Raw genomic sequence first — 26,635 nt, 5'->3', positions numbered from 1 at the left:
AGGATGTCCTGTACCTCTATTTTTCAGGATGGATGAATCTGCACCAAACCCCTCCACATGGACATGTATCATGTTTGCTGTAGCTCAAAATATTTTATTGTATCCAGTTTAAATTGACATGGACATCTTCTGCTAGCAGTCTTAGTTTTTTACCAGGCAGGATAGTGCTTTTTTTTTGATTTAGACTTTTTTTTCGGGGTGGAAAAGGAAGGGAGGGTGGGGAGACCTGTATGAGTTTAGAAGACAATTGCTTTTGCTCAAAATCTTCCACGAGCCAGCGGAGGGAAAATGATCTTCATCTCTGATCTCATGGGAGATTGTCTTTGCAGGAGTTACAGAACTTTTTCAGGAAACTAGAAAGGTACAAGGGTGGATTTCTCGAAGGGCATAATGTGTGATGCTCCTTGCCTGGCACTTGAAAATTAGGATAAGTAGTTGCATTGCTCCAGTCACCGTGATCAGATAGATTGTTGTTGTTGTTGATTAATGCATTGAAGCCGAGATGACAGACAAACTGCACCAAGCTCTTTTGGTGGAACAAGCTGTGGGTCATCTCTTGAATGCTGGGTGACAACTGAAAAGAGGGACAGGTTTGTATACTGATGCTGGAATGTTGAAATTTGAAAATGTAAATCAACAAATTACATCTGGTTCCTTTATATCTGTGGGCCTTGGGGCTGGATTCTGGAAGCTTCAGAAGGTTTTAATGGCTCAGAAAGTTGGATCAGGCTTTTGCATCTAAGAAAGGGAAAGCAGTGAAAACACAAGAATGGCCACTGTTGTACAACTGTAGTTGAAACAAACTGAAACAGCTAATTCAGATGCATGCTGGTAATTCAAATGAAACAAAAATGGTTAAGACTGTGCTGGCTCTTAAACTTGATGAAAACACAGCATGTACCAAGCAATTCTTAGAGCTCATGTAAGTCTTGGGATAATGAGGGGTCAGTGGAGAACTTAACATGCTTCTTGTTTGCTGCCATCATTAGTGTCCATGATGTTTTATACTCATATTGTTGGTGAGGATTTAATAGACTATAGCTTATTAATAAATATGACAATTAATTATCCTAATGCCTGCTCCTGCATCAACGCTTCTCACAGCAGATGTAGAACAGATGTTTTAAAACACTGGGAAAAATGTATCTATCATAATGAGGATGCCTTGAGGGAATGGTTAAAAATTACTGGATTTGACTGAATTCCAACTTCTGTTCTTTCTGTAGACACCTTTGAAATAAATGGTGCTAGATCTGGTTGATGACCACCAATTTAATACCATAAATTTATTGAAATGGTTGTATTTATCAAAAAAACCCAAAATAATCAAGAGGCCTGCCTAATCCCAAAGTCCTATTGTATGCTTATTTTTATGCTTTGAAAAGTTAATAAACTTACTCAAAACTTGCTATATGTATAATAATAGTTTTGAAGAATTTTAAAATTGGTCCACGGCATTGGTCCACATCTCTATGTTGTTTGGTTAAATAAATTACAAGGCTAGTTCTAACAAAGTAATGGGGAAAAAAAAAGAAAGCAAATTGTATTTCACAAGCACTCCTTTTCTAAATGAAAACCTAGATTATTGTCATGGAAGCTTTTCCTGAGAAGCTTATTAACAACAAATACTGGCACGTTAGTACTTCATTAAACAAATAGTACTGTGTCATAATACATTCTAATTGTTTGTAAGGAAATATTCTCTCAAATTAGCGTAGTTTTATTGTTAATTTTTCTTACTAAAAATATGTTTTTACTGGTTGCAGCGAACTATTAGAAACAGTTTCCTTCATCTTTTTTCCTATCCTAAGGCCTGTTTGTTAATCCAAACAGAAACTAAAATCTCTGCTTATTTCCTTCTTCTGTCTAATATTATCAGAGAATGCACAAAACTGCTGAATTTCTGCTTTTATGCTGTATTTTGAAAATGTAATATCTTAATTCTTTGGGTAGTTCTTAATGTCAACAATAACTATCATTTTTCCTTAGTATAAACTTCACATGGTCAGTCATTTAGGTCCATTAATACATCAGCTAAGGCATGTTTTTGGGCCCATGTTGTTCATGGCAACATAAAGTAACTCAAAATTTTGTTAATTTAACTCAAAATTTTCTAGCAAGAAAGAAATGAACAGTTTTCTTCTGATTGAAATTAGTTTGAAAATGCATTTTTAACTAGTCATCCTAAATACTAAACGTATAGTAGATTTTATTTTTGAAGTTATTACTCTAGGGAGTGAGTTACCTTATTGTATGACGTGGCGATTACTTGCAAACTTATTTTCTGAGATGAAAACTTAATTTTATAATTATTTTTTTTTTTTAATCCCCAGGTCTGTCTTTGGAGGAAAAAGAGATTTTTACCTACTGGAAGAATGCAGTGAAACTGCCAATATTTCTAGCTGGAATTATAAGTTTAATATTCAACTTTAGCGTTACTAATTTCTTACTAAACAGTACCTCAAAGTAGAAGAAAAATGTATGGAAGTGCAAGAACAATCAGCAACTTGGAAGGAAGTCCCTCCAGGTCTCCCCGTTTGCCCAGGTCCCCCCGCCTGGGTCACAGGAGAACAAGCAGCGGGGGAGGAGGAGGAACAGGGAAGACGTTGTCGATGGAGAACATCCAGTCCCTTAATGCAGCCTATGCAACATCTGGACCAATGTACCTGAGTGACCATGAAGGTGTAGCTTCTACTACTTTCCCAAAGGGCACAATGACTCTTGGAAGGGCTACAAATCGAGCTGTGTACGGGGGTCGAGTCACAGCGATGGGGAGCAGCCCCAATATTGCGTCGGCTGGACTTTCGCACACGGACGTCCTTTCTTACACGGATCAGCACGGGGGTCTGACCACATCTTCACACCACCACCACCATCAGGTTCCTTCTATGCTGAGGCAGGTTAGAGATAGTGCCGTGTTAGACCTGCAGGCTCAGCTTAAGGATCTGCAGAGGGAGAACGATCTTCTCAGAAAAGAACTGGACATTAAGGACAGCAAGCTGGGATCCTCTATGAATAGCATCAAAACTTTCTGGAGTCCTGAGCTAAAGAAAGAAAGAGTGTTGAGGAAAGAAGAAGCAGCCAGAATGTCAGTTCTTAAAGAACAAATGAGAGTTTCACATGAAGAAAATCAGGTAAGTAATTATGAAGGTTTCTTTCTGTTGGTTTACAACTAAGCACTCGATGTTTTGCTTTGGTTCTTTATCCTGTGCTGGAACAAGTTTGACGTTTCCCATAAGAATTGTATGTCTTGATCTGGCTGCTTCTGGCTGCTAAACAGTAGGAAAGCACACTAATAAGAATCCAAATGCAGGTTATAATTTCCCCATTTTGCAACAACAGCCTAAATATACTTGGAAACCTTTTTCTGAAGAGGTTAATGAACCACGTTTGCAAAAGTATAAATAGGCATCCAGAGCCATATTTTGTATGAGCTGCACAGGGATTTAACAGTTTTAAAGTTAAAAGAAGGTAAATACCCATCTGCAGCTTTCTGTATTTCTGCATTACAGAATGAAGTTGAAGTTGTGTTTTCAGTAACATTTCAGAGACCTGTGTCTTATTTACAAGATGCTCCTTTTCTATGTATTTCAAATTATTTCTATTCACAACATAACATTATTTTTCTGAAGCTAAGTATTTTAATCTGGATGGATCAATCTATAAGGCTAAGGTTTGAGAATCTGTGCTATATCACAAAGCAATACAAACCAGTGGCACATAATAGATAAAAAAAATTCTCATATTCCTGTCTCCACACACTTTTTGGCTGCTGGTCTCATTTTAAAGCTGCTCCTTTTGAGACCATCTGTTAACTTTCTCCAGACAAAAACACAATCCTGTGTTTCTCTCACTTCCAGATTCCAAATCTAAACTTCTTTGCTGGCAGGCAGCAACAAGTGAAATTTTGAATTTACTTCCAAGTTTATGATCATTAGTGCTTCTCAGCAAACTTTCCACCTTTTAGGCATGCCATGAACCCAAATCTTGACAGAACTAACAACTGTTACCAGTTACATTAGTGGGAAACTGGGTCACAGTTGGAATTCATTACAGTGAATTAACTTATTACTTTCTTCTATAACTTTTATATCTGGACTGACAGTAATAGTTACTGAATATCTATTTATAGTAGGTGCACAAGGATGCTTCTAGAACCAAGATTATCAAAAAAGGTGTTTGGAGATTCTGCTATTCAAAAGCATTATTGGCTAGATATTATAATTGTGATAGTGTCACCTCAGTAGGAGGAATATTCTAATACACTCTGTTCTGGTAACCTTTCTTATGGAAATGGCACATTAATATCTTATATTGGCATTTGGAATCTGAAGCTGGTATTTAGAGATTTTGTCATCTGCCAAAGTGATTATGCCTTTTTTCTTTTTTTCCTAAAAGATGTTTTTCCTCATCTTGAGGTGAAAGTAAATTATTAAGTCTGTTAGGAGTTCTCCTATTCATTAATTCGTTTATCAGAAGATTATATCTTACTGACAAATACTCTTATTTTCTTGTAACTGGAAACCTGACAAAAAGAATGTATTTTACCCTATGTGCATATTTAATATGCATCCTTATAGCCCAGTATTCCATTGCTAACAATGTCCCAAAGTTCACAGAATAGTGATATCCCCACTAGTACTTTTTATGATTCAGCTAGAGTTTTTGTGCTTAATAACTCTCAATGGACTTTGAATTAAGCCAGGTACTTTTGGACCTGTTTAAAGTGCCAGTGTCCACAGTCTCTTAGAGCAGTGAATCCCACAGCTTAACGTATCTGTGAAGTTGTGTCTCAAACTGCTTTTCATTTGGTTTTGCACTAGATTTTAGCTGCTTTTGCTACGATTTGCTTTTCCTTGTACAGGAGGAAGAATTAAATAATTGATGTCTTGTGCCAGTCTCAGTGCCACTTAATGATTTCACAGGGAACCATCATCACATCCCTCCCTCATCTCTTTTCCAGATGAGGTAATCTTAGCATATATGATAGTTCCTTTTGTGAAACAGTGACATTGTTTTTCAGACCTATTATATGAGGCTTTTTTGAGGTGAGGAGACCAGAATAGCTTATGTTTTTGATAATACAGGTATAAAATGAGTTATGTGTTGATGTTGTAGCATTTGCCCTTTTATTCTGTATGTCTCTCTCAAAAATTCACAACACTTAAACTGTCCTTTCTGGTTTTGGAGGACTTATTTATTTATTTATTTACTCCTACTGAGTACTGAGCTAGTATTTTAAAGGAAATATTTAGTATAGCTGAAGAATCTCACCACTGGTTGTCATCAGTTTAGATCCCAGCTTGTTATGCATAAAGGTAGGATTATTTTCACTTGCGTTTAACTTTTATCTCCCTGAATTTCATCTGCCAACCTTTGACTATTTGCTCAGCCTTATAAAATCCTTCTTTGCATTTGGCTTTTGTCTCTCCTGCCCTGAATAACCTAATGTCATGAGGAAGATTAGTCATCTCAGTGTTCACCCTGTTCTTTGGGTTACTCAGAATGTGTCAGTCAGCACAAAGCCCAGCCACAGGTTCCAGCAAAACTCCACAGGGACCTTCTCTTGGTTTTATGAGTTGACTGTGTGTTTCTGCTATTTCCTCTCTTGTAATAAAATATTTATGTTTAAAAGGACTTATCCTCTTATTTAATTGCTGCTTACTTTTTCTTGTAAGCATTTGGAGAGGAGCCTTTCTGAAGGGATGGCTTAGGAAGCCCAAGAGGGCTGTGTCAGCTGCTTTGTCAGTCTGACTTATCCACATGGCTATCGATTCTTTCAAACAACTAATTTAATATTTAAATTATCAAAAAACTATAGTTTTAAACACAAAAAAAGGGAAGTGATGTACTCTATCACACATATACTGAAAGTGATTGGTTTGTCTTGTGGGTCTGAGGATTACTGACTTATAAAACTTTCTTAAGAATGGAGGTTTTTCCCTGAAAACTGAAACACTAAAAACTGTTTTCACATTGGCTGTGTTTGATGGAATTGACACTGATTGGGGCCTTTAGTCTTATAGCAAACTTTGGGAACTTCCAGGAGATTGGAGAAGGGCAAATCTATCTGCCTGCCAAAAAAAAAGTTCTATGAGAGGATAATAAGTGAATTATAAGTTTGATATTTTTCTTGTGGTTTCTGTAAAAATCTTGTAAAACCCCAAGAAAATTGTTCGTAAACTGTATTAATTATTTTATTGTTTTAAAAAAATCATTAACTACTTCTAAGTATAGGGGAAAAATAAATTAAAAAAAAAGACTAACACCCAATATGGATTTGTCAAAAATAATGTCAAACAAGACTGATTTTCTTGCATGACAGAAAAACACACCTTATGCATAAGGGAAAAAACAATAGTAACATACTGATGTTAGAAAAACTTTTTCTGTTGTTTCAGGAGATATTCATTAGTGAGCTATTGTAATTGCTATTATATGGAGACCTATCTGATTGGAAGCTTGTGTCAAAGTGTAATTATCAATGATTCATGGTGAAATTGGAAGGATGCCTGGTAGGATCTGGTAGGGATCTGTCATGTGCTCTGAATGATGGATATGTATTACGCATCCAGATAATGTCAAGCTGGAAAGGCTTAAAAACATGCTGGAAAACAGGATCATAAATGGAAACAAATTTGGCAAATAGGTGAAATGGTTTCAAATAATAGGATGTGTTTCAGCATGGAAATTGATAAAAACTGAACCTTTTGGAAGCAAAGAGAGACCCATGAACAAGTTTATGGACAGTAACTTGGGCATTCCTGATTTTCTTTTGAAGCTTATTTTGCTTCTGAAAGTGTATGCTTTGAGCACCTATTGTTTGATTTTATAACGCAAACTTAGTTGTCTCTCTGTTCCTCTTATTCTTTGTGACCTATTTTCTCACAGCACAATTAGTATTAATCTATATATGGATTGATAGACATAGGGGCAGGAAGTACCTTACATGTTTTTCAGTATTTAAAGTGATTCTTCATCTTGGAATCATCCATTTGCAGTGTCTCAGTCAGAGATTTTGCATTTTTTTTTCTCCCCAGGTAGATAGTTATTCTCTCTAATGTGGCTTGAATGTATCATATAGAAGAGTTAGTGTAGAAAGTTTCAATGGGGAGCAGAAGGCTCTGAGGTGGAAAGCTCTGGGAAGTCACGTTGTTCAGCAGGATTATTTTCCAGGATTGTTGCCTGTCTGTCAAAAAAAGAGGGAGAACTAATTTATGGGTTTGGATGAGCTGGATCGAAGACAACATATTCACATTTAGTGCTTGATATGCTGCTGTTTTGACATTTGCAGAAACTGAATTAGATTTACTGTGGTATTTTTTTAAAAAAACACTAAACTCGGTTGCACAAAATAAAGCCCTTTTTACTTACTTAAAGATGTCATCATTTAATTCTACACAATTAATACAAAATAGACCACTGCATGCAATTAATAGTGGCTCTTTTTCATTCTTGATACGGTTATATGTTGGAAATAAGTAGTGAGCTTGATGCTGTTTTTTTTTTCCTTACAGAAAACTAGGTAATTTTAGTGAAATTAATGTGTTCTTTGAAAACATATTATAAATTTTGATCTTCTTTTAAAGTTTAGTTCCTGTCCTGATACTGCAGGAATTTACTTCCCATTAATGAGATGAAGAGGAAGGATAAAAAGGATAGTGAGCAGTTCCTCTGAGAGTTTTTGAATACAAAATCGTTTCTTGAAATATTTTTTATCTATCTGTAGGATATGAGTAGTTCAGATGCTGCAATTAAGAGAATAGAGCTGATAAAATAATCAGTAGATAAGGGAATGTGTATTCATGAATCCAGAACTGTGAGTAGCTGCTTGATGTTATTTCACGTGCTCTTCATTTTCACTTTGATTAATGACAAGTATCTAAATAGAATAGTAAAAGAAAGTGTGCTAAGAAATATTCTGAAATGATGTTTCCCTTCTTTGTACTAATTAAACTGTTTTCCTAGTAAAGCCTTGATTACGCTAAAGTATACATGATTAAAAAACCCTAAAATCTTATTTTGAGATATTTTGTTTATGCCCACTGAAATTCCTAAGGTTTCATCCTAGTGGAATATGTAGGGAGTTGCCAACAATTGGGTATTTAGTGTGAGTTCCCAGATAGGTGTTTTCTTCCTTAATATCTGTCAAAGTATGCACTTGATTACCAGTTGGAAAGGTGGCTTCCCACTGTTCCTAAATACCAGATATGGTCAGAGTTTTTTGGGTATAAATACCTTTCAGCCTGTCTCATTGTACAAGGGTGTGAAACACCACAAATTGTGAAGCTTATTGTGAACATTAATGAAGTAAAGGTTATACACAGAAAGTAAAACTAGTAATCTGAGGGATGGAAATGTTCTGCTTACGTTTTACAGTGCTACCCGAGGTATGTTATCACATTAATAACCTACTAAGAATAATAAAAAATATTAAAAATTGGCTTTTTTCTTTTTTTAGTAAATATGTCTCTCTTCAATAAATAAATAATAAATTTAAATACTTTCAACTGAAAGTTTTCATATAGAATTTGCAACCAATGAAAGTCTCTTCTAAGGTATTTTAGAGTGGTTCTATAAAGCCAGTAGGCTCAGCACATCTATTCACCTTATTTTCTGTTTTTCACTGTACTGTTGTTTCCTGCTTTCTTCATATTTTTTTTTTAATATTTGTCTTGATCTGCATGCATACTTGTCAATTTTAACTTTGTTTTGGGTGTTTTCACTGTTTTCTTCATTTAAATTCATGTTCATTGATGGCAATTTCGGTAAGTGCAAAATATTTATTCTTTATTTTTTAAATGTAAAAAAAGTGCTTAAGCTTTTAACCACATTGGATAGATCAAATATTCATTATCTGAATATGAAAGTACAAAGAAATCAGTAGATTTTTTTTAACACATATTGGAAGTAAGTGTGTTTGTATGAAATGGAAAGAGGCTGAAATAGTAGGAATGTTGTGCTGAGGAATGATGGTACAGAGTTGGTGAGGAGTGACTGAGCCAAAGAAGGGAGTGTGTTGCCTTTTGTGCTGCTGCTCCTTAGGGTGAGGAAAGGCTCCTCCCAACTCTGTGATGGGGAGCAGAGGGATAAGGGGGTGGACATAATACTGTAGATAACCATGGAAATTTTGAGGAAGTAATAACCCAGATGTGTTTAAGGGTCAATGTAGTTAGTTTTAACCTTTTTTTTTTTTTCTGTGGGAGTTTTATATCTGAAGAAGCTTGGTAAGTACTGAGCTAGAAAAAGAATAATAGGAATATGTCCCTGTAAGTGTTCAAGTACTTTTTTAATCTTGACTGAATCTTTTTGCTGGTGTTCTGGTTTAGATAGTAATGCACATACATACATTACATAGTAGGAACTAATAGTTTAAGCTGTATGAAAACTATATTGCAGATTAATGGTAATTTGGAAAGGATAGTAATAGTAAGTTATATTCTTTTCTGAATTTTTGAGATATAAAGATATTTGAGGAAAGTAAACATAGATTTTATGTTAGTTTTTTCAGTATTTGAAAAAGATAAAGGGCATGAATTGTAGTCTCTAGGATGCACTGGTGTAACTGTCAGCTGAAGGAACACTATTATTGTATTTAAAACAAAAGGTACTTTATTCACCATGTTGGAAATGAAAAGTTGTTGAATATTGCAGAATACTTAATTTTAAATGCAGGATGTAGGTCATTCTCAATTATGTCAGTGCCCAAGTGCTACCATGAAATTTCATTTGCATCTTGAAGTCTTAGAATGAGTGTCAAATAATGAGTGGCAGTGAGTGTTCTTTATGAAGAAGCATAAACAAGACCAGTCATATTTTGAGAAAAGGTGGATTGACTCTGTAGCAGAAACAACATTGCAATAAAAGGTGATTACAACTGTGTAATACTCTGGGATCGGAACTGTGATCTCATCAGCTTTGAACATATTCACATCCTTAGCTAATGTTTGATGGTACATCCCTGAAACACTGCAAAAACTGTTTCTGCTGTGGACTGTTTGTCCTATAATGGTGGTGATCATTTGCTGCAAATAACTTCAAACTGGAGTATTACATGGGCAGTGTTCTGACAGGCTATAGGTTTATCAGTTGATGCTTCAGCTGAATTTGGTAACTTTGTCCTGTTTGTTAAATTTCCCTTGCCATGTTCTGTGTTCCCCAGTCTGATGTGCTCTGAGCACTGTTCTGCTGTCCAGCAGTGATGGTTGTGTTGCTGTGTGGGTAAAACCCTTTGCACAGAAGCTGGGATTCTGACAGGGTCTCAGAGATGACCACTTCAAAAACATGTAGATCAGGCAGGGAATTAGTTGGGATAAAACTAGCTTTAAGTTATCCTTAAAAAAGGTGTTCCTTTAGTACATACCAAGAATTCACACCTCAAGTGTGGCAGCTGCTGCTTTTTACTGCCTCCTGCCTTAAGTTAGGGATCAGTCCAGGGCAGACATCCTAGTAAGGGATTTAATGCTGTCAGAATGACATAGAGGAAATGGGGAGAGAGGTAATCATATTGTACATAAACCTTTTGGAGTTTTGTTTGGGTGGTGTTGGATACATCATGTAAATAGTAAACTGTTTGACAATGCAGAAATTTGTTTTGAAAGCAAGGCTTACGAAGCATAAATAAAGTCTCCTGAAGAAGGTAACTAAACATTTAATCTCATGAATAATAGAGTTTCTCACAAGTATCATAGATAATAGATCAAACATTCTCCTTGGTGATGGAGCCTGCAGTTTATGTGGTGTTTTTTAAAAATATATTTCTCTGTTAGCTTCTGTAAACTGGTTTCCTCCCTGCCTTTAAACCTTGAGGTTCTTCAGTTAATCTGAAAAAAATGCTGGAAATGACTCTTCAGAATTTTCCATCATCTAAAGTGAGGAGAGAAAGGGGAGGAAGTACTGAAAAAAATGAGTCATTCCTTTCTCATTTTACATTTTTAGACTTTAATAGTAAAATTTTAGACATTTTGCTTCCATCCAGTCCTTTCATCTTATGTTTTCTGGGAGTTGTCCTCAAATTATCTACCAGGCAGTCGATAATGCCATATTCCATTAGCCTGCAATAGGGAGCTCCATCCTCTAGGCTGTTTCTGAAAAACACAACCCTTTTGACTGTGCTGTAAAGCATTATGTTTATTTATTTTATATATATATATAAAATTTAGGGATAAACTTGCATGATGCTTCCTAACCTTTCTCTTTTCTGTTACGTTTCTGAATCCCTAAGATGCATTTCAGATTGTCGTGTCAGGCAGGATAAGGTGGTGACTTAAATGGAGTCAGTGACCAACAGGTTTCTTCTGAATTTTTGCATCTCGGGGAGTTGTGCTTGGTTAATGTCATGCAGGGTCAGATTTTGACTTCACCTGTCGCTTGCTCTGTTCAAGGTGTCTGGCATTCCCTGCTGTGGAACTGTGCATTTTCCTGGTGACAGTTGTAAAAGCTGTCAGTCAGATGATATTTGCTTCTTGAGTTTATTGCTGGAATATGTGTCAGTTGACTTAGTAAAGAAACTAGCATTCAGGAGCCCTTGGTATATTTTATAGAGGATAACTTTGGTTTAAATTGGATTGCCTGTGGCAGGAGCAAATAAATCTGTTGAATTTAGTTATTTCAGAATATTTGGCCTGTGGGGTGGGGAAATCATATTTTCTTTTTGGATTTCCTTAAGCATCTGCCACAATATAGTTATTGCTCTTACTCCTGGTGCTGGAAGATGAAATAAAAAGCTAACAAAACACATGTTAAGAGAAGGCAGTAGATTTCATGTGAAGCTCTCTTCGTACCCTGAAGGGAAAGGAATAAATGAGGTTTTTGCCAAAAGGAAAATCCTGAGGCAAATCAGTCTAAATGTTTCAGTGCTAGAGACTTGGAGAGCACTGAGGTCTTGTAAGGTAATCTGTATTCCAGTTCCATCTATAATTGAATGAGAGTGTGGGGTCTCTAGCACATGACATTTAAGTAGAAGAAAAGCAAAGGTCAGCAGAAACTGGAGAAAAAGCATCACAGATGTTGGGATGCAGCTCCAGAGGAGCAGCAAGCCCTAAAGCAACATCTGTATTTTGAACATACTTAATTTTCCATTTAATTTACTACAGCATTAATTGTACAGAGTACAAGTGTCACTACAAAACCTGCATTTGAATTAAAAAAAGTCACAGAGGCAGGAGTTGTGCTTTGAAAATTAGATCCTTGCTATATATTTTGGTTTAAAGTGTGTGTTAAATGATGTTGTATGGCTCTTTCAATTTGTAGGTATAAAGTCTAAAAGAATAGTCCTGTTAATATGAACTTTGTCTTCTGTGTGATATTAACTCCAGGTACCTGGTTAACTGGTAAAGCTCTTAATTAATTCAGTGAAGAAATGCCTAAATATCATGGTATAGTATTCCTGCTGGATACACTAGAAGGTGGAGGTGAACTACTGGGTTATATTTGAATCTTCTTATACCAAAGCATTAATACAATGTTTCAATCCAAACTTGAAAAACCATTGTTTGCCATCAGCAGGTCTGTAATAAAAGCTGGTCTGTTGATGTGTATATGTAATTATGCACATATATATACATAAAAAAATAAACATAGGTTGGGATAGTAAGAATGTTTTGCATTCAGTGACCATATTAAATTTCTTCTCTACGTGACAGAAACTAAGCTGTATCTTGGGAGAAATCAAAATTCCCAATTGCCCTTTATTTGACAGTTAAAATTTTATTTTTTCCCATAGGACTCTGAAAATGTACCTACTTGTCAGCACAACTCTCTGGACTATGCAGTATGTGTTACCTATGTATTTCGGTTTATACTGAGTTTGATGTTAACATAAATACATCTAGGTACACGTTATATTGTCTTATTTATTTTGATATGTATTGTAAAAAAACCTAAAATGAACCCAAAATCCTTTTCTATTTCTGATGGTTAATACTACCATGAAAATTCCAATATAAAAAATACAATTACACTGGAGTGATACTACAGTATTCTGGAAGTCTGAAGTTCTTCCTAAAAAAATTTGTGTTCAGAAGGATATTGGGTTGTACTCTGGTGTAAATTTTGCTAGCAAGTCAGATTGGGCATAATTTTTAGTAATTGGATAAAACTGACTGCTTTTCACATCACCCTCTTGGGGATAAAATTTAATTGTTTTAATTTTATATTGTTATTTTAGTATGTTTATTCTATTTATAACATATATTCTTAGTTTAGCTGAAATATGGAAATGAATGAGCTGCATAATTGCATAACTGTGTATGAATGGTCTAGTACCTTCCTTCCACTTGAGAGATATTTTTGTCTTCAGATTCCCTAGTGCAGTGAGGAAAGGAAGGAAGGAAGGAGTGAACTATAGAGTAGAATACACAAAAGTTGCTTAAGAAGGCAAAACCAGTCATTCTTCATCCTGTTCAGGTAGTTCATTCCCTGAAGAGGGAGAACTGTCAGAATGAGAATTGGAGCAATTAGACAAGAACAACTAACAAGCAGTGCCAGGTGGGCAAAGGGCAGGAAAAATGATTTCCTAAAAAGTAACCTTTTTAGAGAAGAGCTTGTTTTCCTGAAGAAGTATATAGGTGTAACCATAAAAGATGAATTGAAGGCACGCAGTGATTCTGTGTTCAGTGGGTAGGACATCATCCTTTTCAGAATTCAGGTCTTGTGTCAAGCAGTGTAGGGAAGTGGTGCCTCAATGACTAAATCAAATAGCAGAAGGCAGGTTATGCAAATTTACAAGTAAACAAAATTATCTTTAGGAATATATTTTTCATAATTTTTTCAACTAGAAAGTTTCTTTTTTTTTTCCATGTCAGAGTGGTCTCAGAAGAAATTGGTAGCTTGATCCAGTTGGAAACTGTATTTGAAGGCCTATGGTTCCAAAATTTTGCTAGGTGTTCATTTCCCAGAAGTGTCCACTTGAGTTGTTTCCAAATAAGTGAGGTAGAACCTACTCTTTATTTGATATCCTTGAATTAAGTTTTTGAAATAACTTGGGGGTAAAATATATTAAGAAAAACCTGGTGCCATATTTATTAACAATGTTGCTTTATTAATACTTCAGATATTTTAACACATCTCAATTAACCCCTCCCTCAAAACAGCAGAGAAGTAGTTTGAAAATAGGAAGACATCTTTGTCTTACACCAAATTGGTCCCAACTTTTATTATTCTGTATGCCTTTCTCCCTTCTCCCTCTTTTCCCCCCTAACCCCCCAAATTTATCTGCCAGTACTGGAGAATGGCATTCTTATCTAGCTGGTTGGATTATTTTGGGGTTACTTTTCCAGTTCTATTGTAGTTGTTAGATAATTGAAAATTTGTGAAACTGAGCATTTCACATATGCATTTTGAAAGGTCCCATTGTGTGTGGAATTTCTATCTTTGCATTTTGATAAAGGTTTACTCTTAATAGGGCATTCTTTTCTCTTTTGGACATCAGTTAAGAATAGGTGATTCACCCTTTAGAGCTCTTTTTAGGGAGTGTTTCACTTGGATTTAATTTATGTCAAATTCTCCTCCTTGTGAGTTGTGACTGTATTTCCCCACTGTTTTAATCTCCCAGCCTGAAAGTTTGTGCTTTAATGTCTTCTGACCTTTGCCATCTCATTCTTTTTCTGCAGGACTTTGGATCTTAGTGGGAGGGGTCACTGAGGGTCACTTTATTTTTGTGCCAGCCAGCAATTGCTCACATACTTCTGTTACTCTCCCCAAGTTTCATTAGAATTCCTATCCCAGCATAATGTGCTACATTAGGGACAACATACTTGAGGGATTTTTTTTTTTTTTCCCCCCCATGGATTAATTTTCCAGCTGGATCACTTCCCTGGCTGCTCACATCTCCTCCTGTGCTGGTGTAAAGCAGGGAGAGAGGTGAAGCAGAGGAGGTGGATCTCAAATTCTGGCAGCAGCAGCTCAGTTTGGGCTGCTGAGCCTCTGTGCTGGTGAGGCCTGACTGCCTTTGGAACTGCAGAAATTTCTGGAAAGCAAATCTTGAATATCTGTACTATACTGTCTTTTTTTCAGACAAACATTAATAGGTAGGTAAATTAAGATTTAGAGTGCTTTGGGTATTTTGTACTTGCACACTGAATTATGTTGAATTATGTTCTCTTTGGGAGGTCATTAGTGCATTTTAGCTCTGATATAGTCTTTGGTATTTACTCTGGGCACCTTATTTTTGAATGCCCATAAATATATTTGGTTTTTAATTCTATCTTTATATAATCTGAAAGATGGTGGGGTTTTTTTCAGTGACTTAATTAAGATCAATGTGTCCCTACTACTATGGGAATATATGTTTGTTTTTTAAATCCTGATTTAATAGTGTTTACAACAAATTTAATTCTTTCAGCTTTGAAGGCTTATTTCTTCCTCATACATTTTTTTCGAGACTTAGTAATCATCTATGTGCAGAAAAAACCCAGTTTTTAATGCAAAAACCGTCATAAATCTATTTTGTTATGAATTTCCTTTCATTTTATTGATTAATTCATTTTTGCCAGATGGTAGAAAATTCTGGAAAACACATAAGGGGCTTGCTGCTGTTTTTGTTTTTAATTCAGCTTACAAAAGGCTACTGGCAGGATTATGTGTGATCAAGAAGAGTGAGTCAATTTGTATGAACTCCTTATTTGTACCATTTACACATCTCATGCATTCAGTACTATTCTGCTCTCTTTCTGTTGTACTGTTCAGCTTTGACTATGCATTTTCTTTGACTCCTAAATTTAAAGTCTGCAGTGTCTTGAGGTAGTAATTCTGCTGCTCACCTCCTTTGCCCAGGTTCAAAAGGATAACTAAGTTTACTCTTCATTAATGCTTTCCAGTTCCCCACATATTTGCCCTTCCCTTTTCCCATATTACTGTGCTCCATGAGTACACGAGTGTTTCAGTTTAAGTGAAACAAGCAGTCATTTGGGAACGTGATTGTGGACGTAATGGAGGACTTTGTCATAATTGCTAATGCATTATAATGAACATAACAGTTGGGGAAATGTTCAAATTTAAAGGTGGTACTTTTTCCCCCCCCATTGGCAGGCTCTTGTCTAAACAAAATGGGTTCATGCTGCTTTCTTCACAGTTCAGGGAAGAGGAACATCCCTTTCTTGATGATCTGCAGCAAGTCCTTCTGAGATTGAGTAAATTTACCTTCTCTAATAAATGAATATGAGAAAATAGATATCTGTGCAAGTTGCTTAACTTACTGCTTATAGCATGAATTTTCAGGTGTGTACAAATTATTTAAATGCTGAAATCGGGCTTCACTTTTTTTGGGTGAAAAAACTTAAAATCTGCAGCTATAGTTGGGGAAATTCTGGAAAAGCTAAACCACTAGTAATTAAAGCCAATAAGAAAAGCAACACCCTGCCAACAGTCCGAAAGAAAAATAATTGTTATATAAAATAATCATGACTTGAAATGTTCCTTTCTTTGTTTAGAGTTCTAAGAAGTGTAGTCATTTAAGACTCTAAACAGTATGCGCCGGATGAACTTTTCTGTTACAAAATGATTCTGAAACTATGAAACTTTATGCTTTAGATGTGAAGGAAGAAACTCCAAAGAAAACCAGTGAAGTACTAGTTTCCTTTTTAGATTATGAAGTGGTTCTGTCTTTGGGCATGAATCTTGCATTTCCTACAGGTATTATAGGGGAATAGAGAAGGTGGATATTTTGTCACCTGCAGAGGCAAGCAATGAACTTCAGATCAATACATTTGCAACTGTTAGATACCTAAAAACAGTGCAGACCATACAAAAAAGAGAACTTCATAGTTTAGGATGGTTAACAACTAATAGGTTGTTTAGAAAGTCACTTTTTTTTGCTTTTCTGTTAAATGTTAGCCAGAATACGTGTCACACAATATAGACCAATGTGTGTCACAACTCCTGCTACTCTGTAGGTAAAACACTGGGTAAATTACAACTCCAGGTTATTTCAGAAAGGACATTTCCTGTGATACTAAATTTGGATGAAGCTTTATTTCAAATAAGCTGTTAGGCTCTTTTGCATATCAAGAAATTATACTGAAATATTTACTTATGCTTCCATGAACATGTGTAAAACAAAGAAGACAGGTAGGAATTCAGGAGAACCCAGCAGTGACTTTGACAGTTTACATGTAAACTGCAATTCTAGTATCACTTTTCATAGTGTGCCAGGGGAGGTAACTGTACACACTTCTGCAGGTCACAATGCCATTTACCAAGTTGCCATATAAGAATCTCAAGGAAAACAGGGCAGCTTATGATAAATGCTATGACAAAGAATAACTGTGCCTGTGCACATTTGCAGTAGTGGTATTTTTAAATTCTACCTACCACAACCACACTGTTAAACTTTGCATTTCAAATTGATAAGCCTTGTATATGAAGTAACTCTGCTGATCTGTCTATATGGTACTGAGATGGGATATCTTTTTCTTTTAATGTCTTTGCATTTTCTGCTGTTTTTCTTGTGGATCCTTTTGCTTCAGCACTCTGTTCTTTCTATCTATCTAGTTATCTAAGCAATGAGATAAGATAGTCTGAACAGAGTCTTACAGGTTTTGGTAGTGCTATTCTATTTTAGTTTACCTTTTCCTTTAAGCTGGGCAAAACTGAATGACACAGCAAACTTAAAAGGCCTTGGTAATGTTTCCTATTGAAAGTGGAGTATCTTTGTACAGAATCTTTAAAATAATTTAGCCGTGCTGTACTAAGTGTTTAAGAAACAAATGTTTTTCTAGAAGTATCTGTATTTCTGAGAAGACAGTTGTGGTACCTTAATTTCAGAAGCAAAAAAAAACCCCTATGCAGTAGCTAAAGAAGTTTGTGCTCTGTGATGTATGGGCATCTGGAAATACTCACTGGAGAAATATGCTGCTTTTTGGTTTTAGCCTCTTGGATCTAGTGTAAATCTTTGTTTAGAAGCCCTATTGGCAAAGGTTTCATGGCTTCTAAGCATATGAATTTCATTCCTGCATTGTTTTTGAATATGGATCCTGCAATCAAGTCACTTAATTTGCCTTCATCAGTCACAGAAAAGTATTTTTATACTTTAGTGACTGAGGCTTTGATTTTTGTAGTGTGAAATACGACATCAGCTTTCCATCAACTCAGATTTTGATTCTCACTATTTTAGTTGCATGGTTTCTTGCTGTGCTCTAGGGGATTTCATGATTAAATATTAGCAAAACTGAAGCCAAATCTGACCTTTAAGACTACTATAAATTTTATTAAATAAACCGTCCCATTTATCTTTTGCTAATATTACCCTGAATTTAAAAGTTCAAAATTTAACTTTTTATAGTCCATTATTACTGAAATATAAACCTGGAGGTTTCGTATCCATAGGACATAAGAACTGTGTGCCTAAAGCAGCTCAAGAAATACTTTCTTTTTGGTGTATCTAATTCCTTACTGTTCATTTAATTTGTCTTTTTTTTTTTTTTTTCAGTTATAGCTGATGATATGGAATCATTCTGTTGAGTAAATCAGTGCCTTCAAAGTGAAACTGTGGAAAGATTCACTTTCAGGCCCCCTTTCTTTGGTGTCTGTTCTAGTTCCTAATTCTGTGCACTTGGCAGTGACCTCAATCAATTTGTAATTTTTTTGAAAATGATCTCTAATGGTAATTCTGGTCCAGTAATAAAATTAAGTAAAGGTGGTGAGCACTGATGCCATCTGCTAGGGGAAAAACAGATTATGAGCCAAAGAGCCCAACCAGTTGTCAGGGTTGCACATGGGGGAAAAGATTCTGTTGAGAAATGACACTAATCAGAATCACAGGCTCAGTTTGGAATAGGTGTGGAAGTCTGGCTATTAAATAGCTGTACTTCATAGGTAATATTCCTATTTGGCATTAGAGCTATAGGCTAAGTATTAGTTTCCACCTAGATGGCATTTGACCTTCTTTTAGTCCTCTGTCCAGCCTATGGACATATTGATGGATACAGTGCTTGATAAGCTGTGTCTGCCACTTATCCAAGTTGTTACTTAAATCTAATTAGCCAGGTTATCTTAGAACAGTTGTAGATTTACTCTTGAGTTGTGGGCTATCCCTTTTCCTCAAGGAGCACAGGGAGACTACATTAATTTTGCTGCAACCTCAAAAGCTTATGTGGATTTTTGTTCATTTTTAATTTTGATTAAAAGAAACCCCTTAATGTTGAACGAGTAGATTGCTCTCCCTTCAGAACTTGGAGTCAATAAATTTCTTATCCTCAGCTACGAGGAACCCAGACCTGAAAGGGAAATTGCAGTTAAAAGGTGAACTACCTTGCAAGAACTGAATGTGACAGAAATATATTTATTAAAATGCCTGTTAACAGAAGTGCTAAGAGAATTTGCATTTAGGAGTGCATAATGCATAGCTGGTGGAGTAATTAACAACTGGAAGATGCAATATGCATCAGTAATTTGTTTTTTAATGACTTTGATCATTATCAGACCTACCTTTTCATAAAATAGGTAAAGAAGCTGTGAAAAAAGGATTTAATGCTCTAAAAATACATATTAATGTTTAGGCTCCCGTTCAGACAAACAGTTCCATGCTATCCCCCCTGTTTAGCTCTATCAAAAGCATGCATTTTGGAAAATGTTTCATTATCTCTGATTCTTTGCTTTGAGGATACTGTTTATAGTCTGCTATTTTAGTTGAGCATTGCCTGTGCTAAAAAACAGTGTTTATTTATGCTTTTAGTTACCTAAGCCTCCAAATGTTCACTAGCACAGATACAGTGGACCCTGAGTTCCTTGGCAACTATTAATATGAAATCTGTACTTGCATTTTGGTACTTGAACCACACTCAAGTTAGGCTGGATTTTTTTCTGACTTACACCTTGTGCTTGATTTTTACATGGCTCAAGAGTAAAATATATTAAAAGCAATATTAACCCCCCCTGAGCTACCTTCATATTTCCTCATATCTTCTATTTCATATGAAATCTTAATGCAAAATATAAAGACAGGTTACTTTTAGGACACGTGATAGAAGCCAGAATTTCCAAAGGAATTGAGGTAAGCACAGTAACTCGTAGGTGTATTCTATTTTTTAGGCACCCAGTACTTTTCTATGTATTTCTTTTTTCTTGTGTGTAGAATGCATAATCAATAGCTGATAAGGGATCAGGAGTTCCCTTCCTATTGTCAGCAGAATACATCTGCAATAGATTAATTTTAGTTTCTGTTATTATGTTCTTTCTGGTCCCCTGAAATTTACCTTCTTCGTTACACAGTGACAAAGCTGCACTGTAATGACTTCTAGGTATCTCCTGTTTCCTTTTAACATCTGTAATTATGAATAGCCCGATAAAAGAAGTGTAATTTTTCATAATATGTTCATATATTTGTGTCCTTAACAGCAACATAAGAAGTACTCCTGTTCTCTCAGTGATGAGTATGGAATGTGCTGTTACACTGTATAATCTCAGACAGATATGGGTCAGACTTGCCTGTGTAGTAGGGGGAATTTTTACCATATGGCTGTGATTATAAACTGTGACAAAGGATGTCTTGCACTGTTTTCCTCTTCCCATGTAGACATGATAGGACCCTCAGGACCTAACACACTCAAAGCTGACAAAAATTTGAGGGGAGAGACAACCTTCTCTTTTAGGATAAAAGCTGCAGTGTACCTTTTGCCAGAAATGTTTCCTTATGAGCTTTTGTAGCTCAGCAGTGCCCAGCTACAAAATATGTTCAATTCCTCTCTTTCCAATCAGGCTTAAGACCCAGCTGCTGGAAACCTATTTGATCCAGTTTTCCTGGCTGCAGGAAGTTGTTGTCTGGGAATCTGGACAGTATATTTAGTGAGAAGTGTCAACACATGAATGGGTATAATTTAAAACATTTAGTTGAATTACCAATTTATGGCCACTTGTTTCTAACAGAAGCTCAAGAAGTAATAATACTGGAAACTTTTTCCATAAATGAAACTACTATTACCCTTAATGGCATTTTCTTTAGACAATGAAACACAACAATTTAAAACTGGTGTCAACAACAGACCATCTATTGAAATTTTCAATATGCTGATAGGAAAGGAATGTTTAACTTTAATGCTTTCAAATCAGATAAAGCCTTTTTTTGTTTGACTAACTTTTTAGTTATGCCTGAGCATAACTAACTTTTCTCTTGATAATAGAATTCCATCAATATTAATAAATAAATGCACAAAATATCTGGAATAGCTGCTGGTGTAGCATATTGGATGCCATTTCACAGCCTTTACAGCACCTCTGTTACTATTCATGGTGAGCCACTGTTTTGTAACCTGAAACATGAATATGCTAATAAAGAATGAGTGACATATTATTTGCAGTGAAGCGAACCAAAATAATAAGATATGTCTTCTGACACTTCTCAGAATACCACAGAAGTATGGAATCACTTTTCAGAAGTCTGTTTGTTGAAATCCAGACTTACACTGACTATTTTGACTCTTAGATATCTATACTGCTCTTTGCTTCCATTAGACGGTTGGCAGCCTTTGGCAATTCCAGCATCCTTCTTTGTGAGACTAAAAATATCCTGACACACAAAAGTACTTTGAAGACTGACTCTTGCTTCCTTTACTGGGGAAACCAGCAATCTGAGTAGCTTGGGTTTTTTGTTTGGTCCCCCCCACCTTTTGCATGTTTTTTCTGTGAACTGTTATGAGATGGAAGATCTTGTTTAGTTGAAACATGAAAGATTTTCAAATTTTATGTAAGAATGGTAAATAGTGATTTTTAAAATTTGCATGATTTTTCTGAGGGAACTTTGAATTAATGAACTAAAGGAAAATCTATAGACTTATAAAGTTTAACACCTCAGTATTTTCTGGTTGTTAAATTAACAGAAAAGGATTTAAAACTCTTTCTTTGTTAGCACACTTCCTAACTGTGCATATAGGAATAGAGCTTTATGCATGATAAGAATAAACTAACATAGAAAATTTGAAACAACAGGAGACACAGAAATTGTCTATGTTTATAGATAGTGCATTCATCAATAGCATAACTGAAAACCAAAAATATTTCTGAAGTGCAATCAAAATATTGTTTATAAAAAAACACAAAACAAAACCACAAACTAGGGGGAGAGTAAATTTTATATCCCAGTGTTTGCAACAGAGGAATTTCTTGGCCTACTTCATGGCAGAGGCTGAAATAAAAAACTATTCAAACAAATCCTCTTTTATTTATTTGTTTATTTTTTTTAAATCTACTGTTAGTGTTTGGTCAGTGGAGAAATGGGATAATAAGCATTAGAAGGGAGGAAAAATGTAGCTGGCACACAGAAACAGCCAGAACTTTCAGGATTTGATACAAACTCAGTGTTTTTCCTTGGTCTGAGGTGTTGTCCCATACGTACAGGCCACTTCTTTCTTGTATTATCAGATTTTACCAAATCTGTCTTTTGGCAGATCAGTGATCAGATTCCTGAAGAGTTCAACTGCTACAACCACGTTGTATTGACTTTTTAATGTGGATTAGATGGGAAGCTCTGCAGTTTGTTCCATGAAATGCTGCTTCCAGGTGAATGTAGCTCCACATCTGGCCTCGGCAGTGCAGGGAGAGCCAGTGGAGGGGGCACGTGCTGATGAAAGAAACTTGATCCTAAATGCCTGGTTTGTACTTCCAGAGAGATACCAAGAAAGAATTGTCTTGATTAATGCCAACCTCAGGTGTACTGGAGACACAAGCAAACTTTAGGCTGGCCTCAGGGGAATATTAATTAGCACTAGCACACCTACTGTTCTGTCTTGAGAACTTAATTGCTTTAGCCCAGATGAGAACAGTGATTCATAAAACAGAATTTAATGACTGTATTAGAAAAAGGGTTGTGAATGTGAACATAAATTAATCCCTGGAGTAATTCCCTCTATAACATGAAATAGGGAATGTTTCTGCAAATTTAGCTTTATATCTCACATACTAATTTAACTTTCTTTTTACAAAATATTAATGCGGTTTGATTTATTTCTTAACACATACATAACTGACTTCTTCCAACATATTAGGCTAATATTGGAGTGTTCATTTGACCGTTTCATTAGGTGGAGAAAGAGGTGTGTATTTGATGGGTCTAATCCCACGGTCCCAACTGGTTTCTGTGGGGTGAGGTCACGTCTACCACTAAGAAATTTTATCACCTGAACTTTTGTCGCCTTTCAGCTGCCAACTTTGCTGTGCTGCTGGGGCACGTTCACGCTTGGCTGCTTGTGCTGGTGCCTCTCCTGGCTGAGAGACACCAGGGTGGGCAAGGCTCTGTGCGTGGTGGGGAAGAGCCCAGAGCTCCCAGCTGCTGACAGGGCTGTATCCCTGGAGCGTGGCCAGGGTGGCGTTTCGCCAGCAGCTGAATGTCAGCTGAGGGCTTGTGTCATTTCTGAAGGTGGTTTCAGTGCAAGGACTGGATTTTTCCTGCTTCGTTGTGAGGTGTTGTGGAGGCCTGGCAAAAGAAAGGCAGTAGCTTACTGCAGAAATTTGCAGTATGTGACCCATCTAAAATCCAAAAAATATTAAGTGATCATTTTGAGGTTACCTTACTTTTAAAAATGTTCATAACGTAGTTACAGGAACATTCATTTGTAAAAACTGAATTAAGAAATGAAATAGTTTCCTTGGGTATTCTGTGCTATATTTTAGATGCATGCCTATAATTGAATTTACTATGCCCTGAGGCTGCTTGTGTCATTCTTAGTGTGCACTGAAATCTGAGGCATAAATGCACGTATGGTTGAGGAATAACGTGTCTGTCATTACTGAATGAATGTATGTTGAGAGATGAGGGCTATGGCTTAAAAATATTGATGAAACGATAAATACATTCTAGGAAAAATGAGAGTGAGTTGAAAAATTTTGAATGTGAGATTTTTGGTAATTTCTAAATATCTGTTGGACCTGCTGATGCTTGTACTTTGTTAAAGGAGAAACCCCCAAATTTTATAGCTGATAGAATGGTAAGTTCTGAGTACATCTGGAATGGGAACATAGTCTTGATAGTAAATATATTAAGAAAGCAGGGGTGTGTGAAGGGCCTGTCCCTTCCTTGAACTGCAGTGGGTGCTACTCAAACAATGCCACTCTTGACATAAGTAATGTATTTTGATACATCTTTTCTTGAGATAGAGAAGAATGTTCTTTTTAAAATTAGTTTGTGCAAGCTCTGAAGGGAGTTTGTGAAAAATGCCTAAGGAAATTGGGAGCAGATCTGGCTAAATTTAGCTGTTGAATTTGCGCTGTGAATTTCTTTTAAGGTCTTGCAAAATCCCATCCTAAAGTAAAACATAAGTTTTGCAAAAGTGATGCAATATACACTCTATAGCACTTAGCCCCTTACACTGCTACGTGTTCATAACAGGGAAGTAACCAGGAGGAGGAAAGCTGGTAATTCATTACATGTTGTATATTTGTAGTGCCTTGTTCACTTGCTGTTAAAATAATAATGAGAAAATATGACCCAGCTCTCCTTTGATGAATAAAAATTGAAACTTTCTGGGAAATTGTATATAAAAAATGCAATTTCTTAAAAGCACTTTTCCTCTAAATATGTTTTTAAAAGCTTTTCTACTGGTATCCTTTATATTGGTGTTCTGAGTCATCCTATAGAAACAATTCTGTAGGATTTTGTATTTTCTGTTTAGATATTTTTAAACACTCTGTTTCTTTATATATGAAGGACTTTCCATACAGCAAGGAAGCATATTGATATTGTTATGTTAGAATGTGGGAATCTAATATAATAATATTTCAGTGTAGTATAGTGCCAGTGGCATATCTGGAAAGCTTATTCTTTGTCAACAGTCCAATTCATAAAAGAATATACTGGAAGCCATATGTTTTAGTTCTGTCTAAATGTGAAATATGATAGATGATACCATGTCAGTGTTATATCAGTTGAATCAATGAATGTTTAAAAAACCTTTTTCTTCCTGTAAGTAATACTGTATTTGCTCATCAGGCACCTAAAATTCTTTTCTTGATGAGATTATTTTACCCTTTTCTAATATATACATGACAACTTTTTATTAAAATGCAGTTATTAAAATTTGATTAAAATGCAGGTTATGCACAAAAACCAGGGAAGAAATAGTAAGAGTGAGAAAGAGCTTCAGAAGTGAGAAATTGAGCTGTCTATTAAATTATGGTATTTACAGCACATTGTAAAATAGATGCAATAAGAGGTAACTATGCAGGCTCTACAGTGGTGAAGTGGCTGGAGAGTTAAATGCTCCTTTAGCTTCTGCTTAACAGATTATGACCTGATTCATCTTTCTCTGTGGCAAAATTGAAATGGAACATTTTCAACTTCTGGTGCCAATTTTCATTGTGCCAAATCAAACAACCTCCAGTCCTTTGCTTTCCAGCAAAACTAGCATCTGCTGCACAAAGAAATGGGAAGGCTTGAAGTCCTGCAATTAAAATTGGCATTTGAACAACAGTACTCCATTATTTTTATTGAATGTTTATTTACTTAACAAAGTGGTGTTCAGATTTACCAATCAGTGCCCCATTGTGATATAAAGCCCAGGGGAAAAGACAGCTGCTAAGAAATATTTAGATTTTCTTGGGCAAATTGGAGACAAAATATTTTTGGCAAGTTAAGATTTTTATTTTTTTTTTTGTTACGTTTTTTACTGCATTTTTGATGCAGTGACAGCACCGTCAACCCCCAGTGTGTGATTCACAAAAGTTTGTTACTTTTTTGGTTTCTCTGTATATTTTCCCAGTATTTTCTCTTTTGAGAGTCACACAGGCTATTTGTATGTATGCAGGTGTAAAAAATTGTGTCTCTCCATTTTGTTTGTGCTCAAACTTGTTACCTTGACTATTTGCATATTCACTGCTCTCTCTGCTCCCACCTTCCTTCCCCTGTTGTGTCTTTTTAATACCTCTTTCTAGGTCCCCCTATTTCCCACTAGGCTTATTTTATTTCTCAGTGAGCTTCCACCTGCAAGTCCACCCTATAGGTAATACTTCTTTTTATCATCTCTTTTTCCCACCTTATGTGCCTTTTTCCACCTAATGACATTTTTCTGGTTTCAATTCCTTACCATTTTTTTCTCAGTGCTTTCTCCCAGCTCTCATTGTGCTTTTTGCCTCGCAGATGTTCCACGTGGGTTTTGTGCCTGAGGTTGCCTATTCAGTTGGAGAATATGCCTTTGTACAGATCTGAGCAAATATTAGGGTTTGCTTAAATGAGTTTTAACTATTGTTTCTGCTGGTATCATCTCCTTTCTATTGCCATCACCTCCTCTGTGAATTACAGTGTAGGAGTGTTTGCAAAAACAAACTTCTGGAAGTGAAGGAATGTAAAGTGCTTGATAATATGACTCCTGGTTTCTCTTGTCTTAGTTTTGGTTTTGCTAACTTAATATTTCACTATACATCTATTTGAGGGGGGAAGAGGAGGAGTATCATGTCCTTGAAATGACAGTAGAGGGTAGGCTGTGTTTCATATGCAGCTTAAAAATAATTATTATGAGCTAACAGAAGTGTGTTACTGAATGCTGAGAGAAATAGTAGGACAGCAGAAAGAGAAAATATGAAACAGATGTACCATATGTTACTGTGTGCTTGTTTTCTATAATAAAATCATGAGGCATGCAAGAATAAAAAGGTAAATTTTATTTCTTTTTGCAAGAGTTGGGGAAAGCCCCAAATTTATGTTTAAGAATCA

General features: G+C 35.9%; 1 protein-coding gene across 9 annotated transcripts in view; it reads left to right on the top strand.

Moving 5' to 3' along the window:
• ERC2 (ELKS/RAB6-interacting/CAST family member 2) overlaps nucleotides 1-26,635 on the top strand; it is a 433,721-nt gene that overhangs the window by 11,585 nt on the left and 395,501 nt on the right. For all 9 annotated transcript variants that reach the window (XR_003527258.1, XR_003527257.1, XR_003527256.1 and 6 more), the window contains exon 2: nucleotides 2,334-3,134. Coding sequence is in view for 1 of the 9 variants with exons in the window: in XM_027640844.1 (XP_027496645.1) it covers nucleotides 2,478-3,134 (657 nt within the window). In the remaining 8 variants the exon portion in view is untranslated. The remainder of the gene's footprint in view (nucleotides 1-2,333; nucleotides 3,135-26,635) is intronic.

This window comes from Corapipo altera, unplaced genomic scaffold, assembly GCF_003945725.1.
Source record: "Corapipo altera isolate COAL_440 unplaced genomic scaffold, ASM394572v1 55, whole genome shotgun sequence".
Lineage (NCBI taxonomy): Eukaryota > Metazoa > Chordata > Aves > Passeriformes > Pipridae > Corapipo > Corapipo altera.
This window is presented reverse-complemented; position numbering and strand designations above follow the sequence as displayed.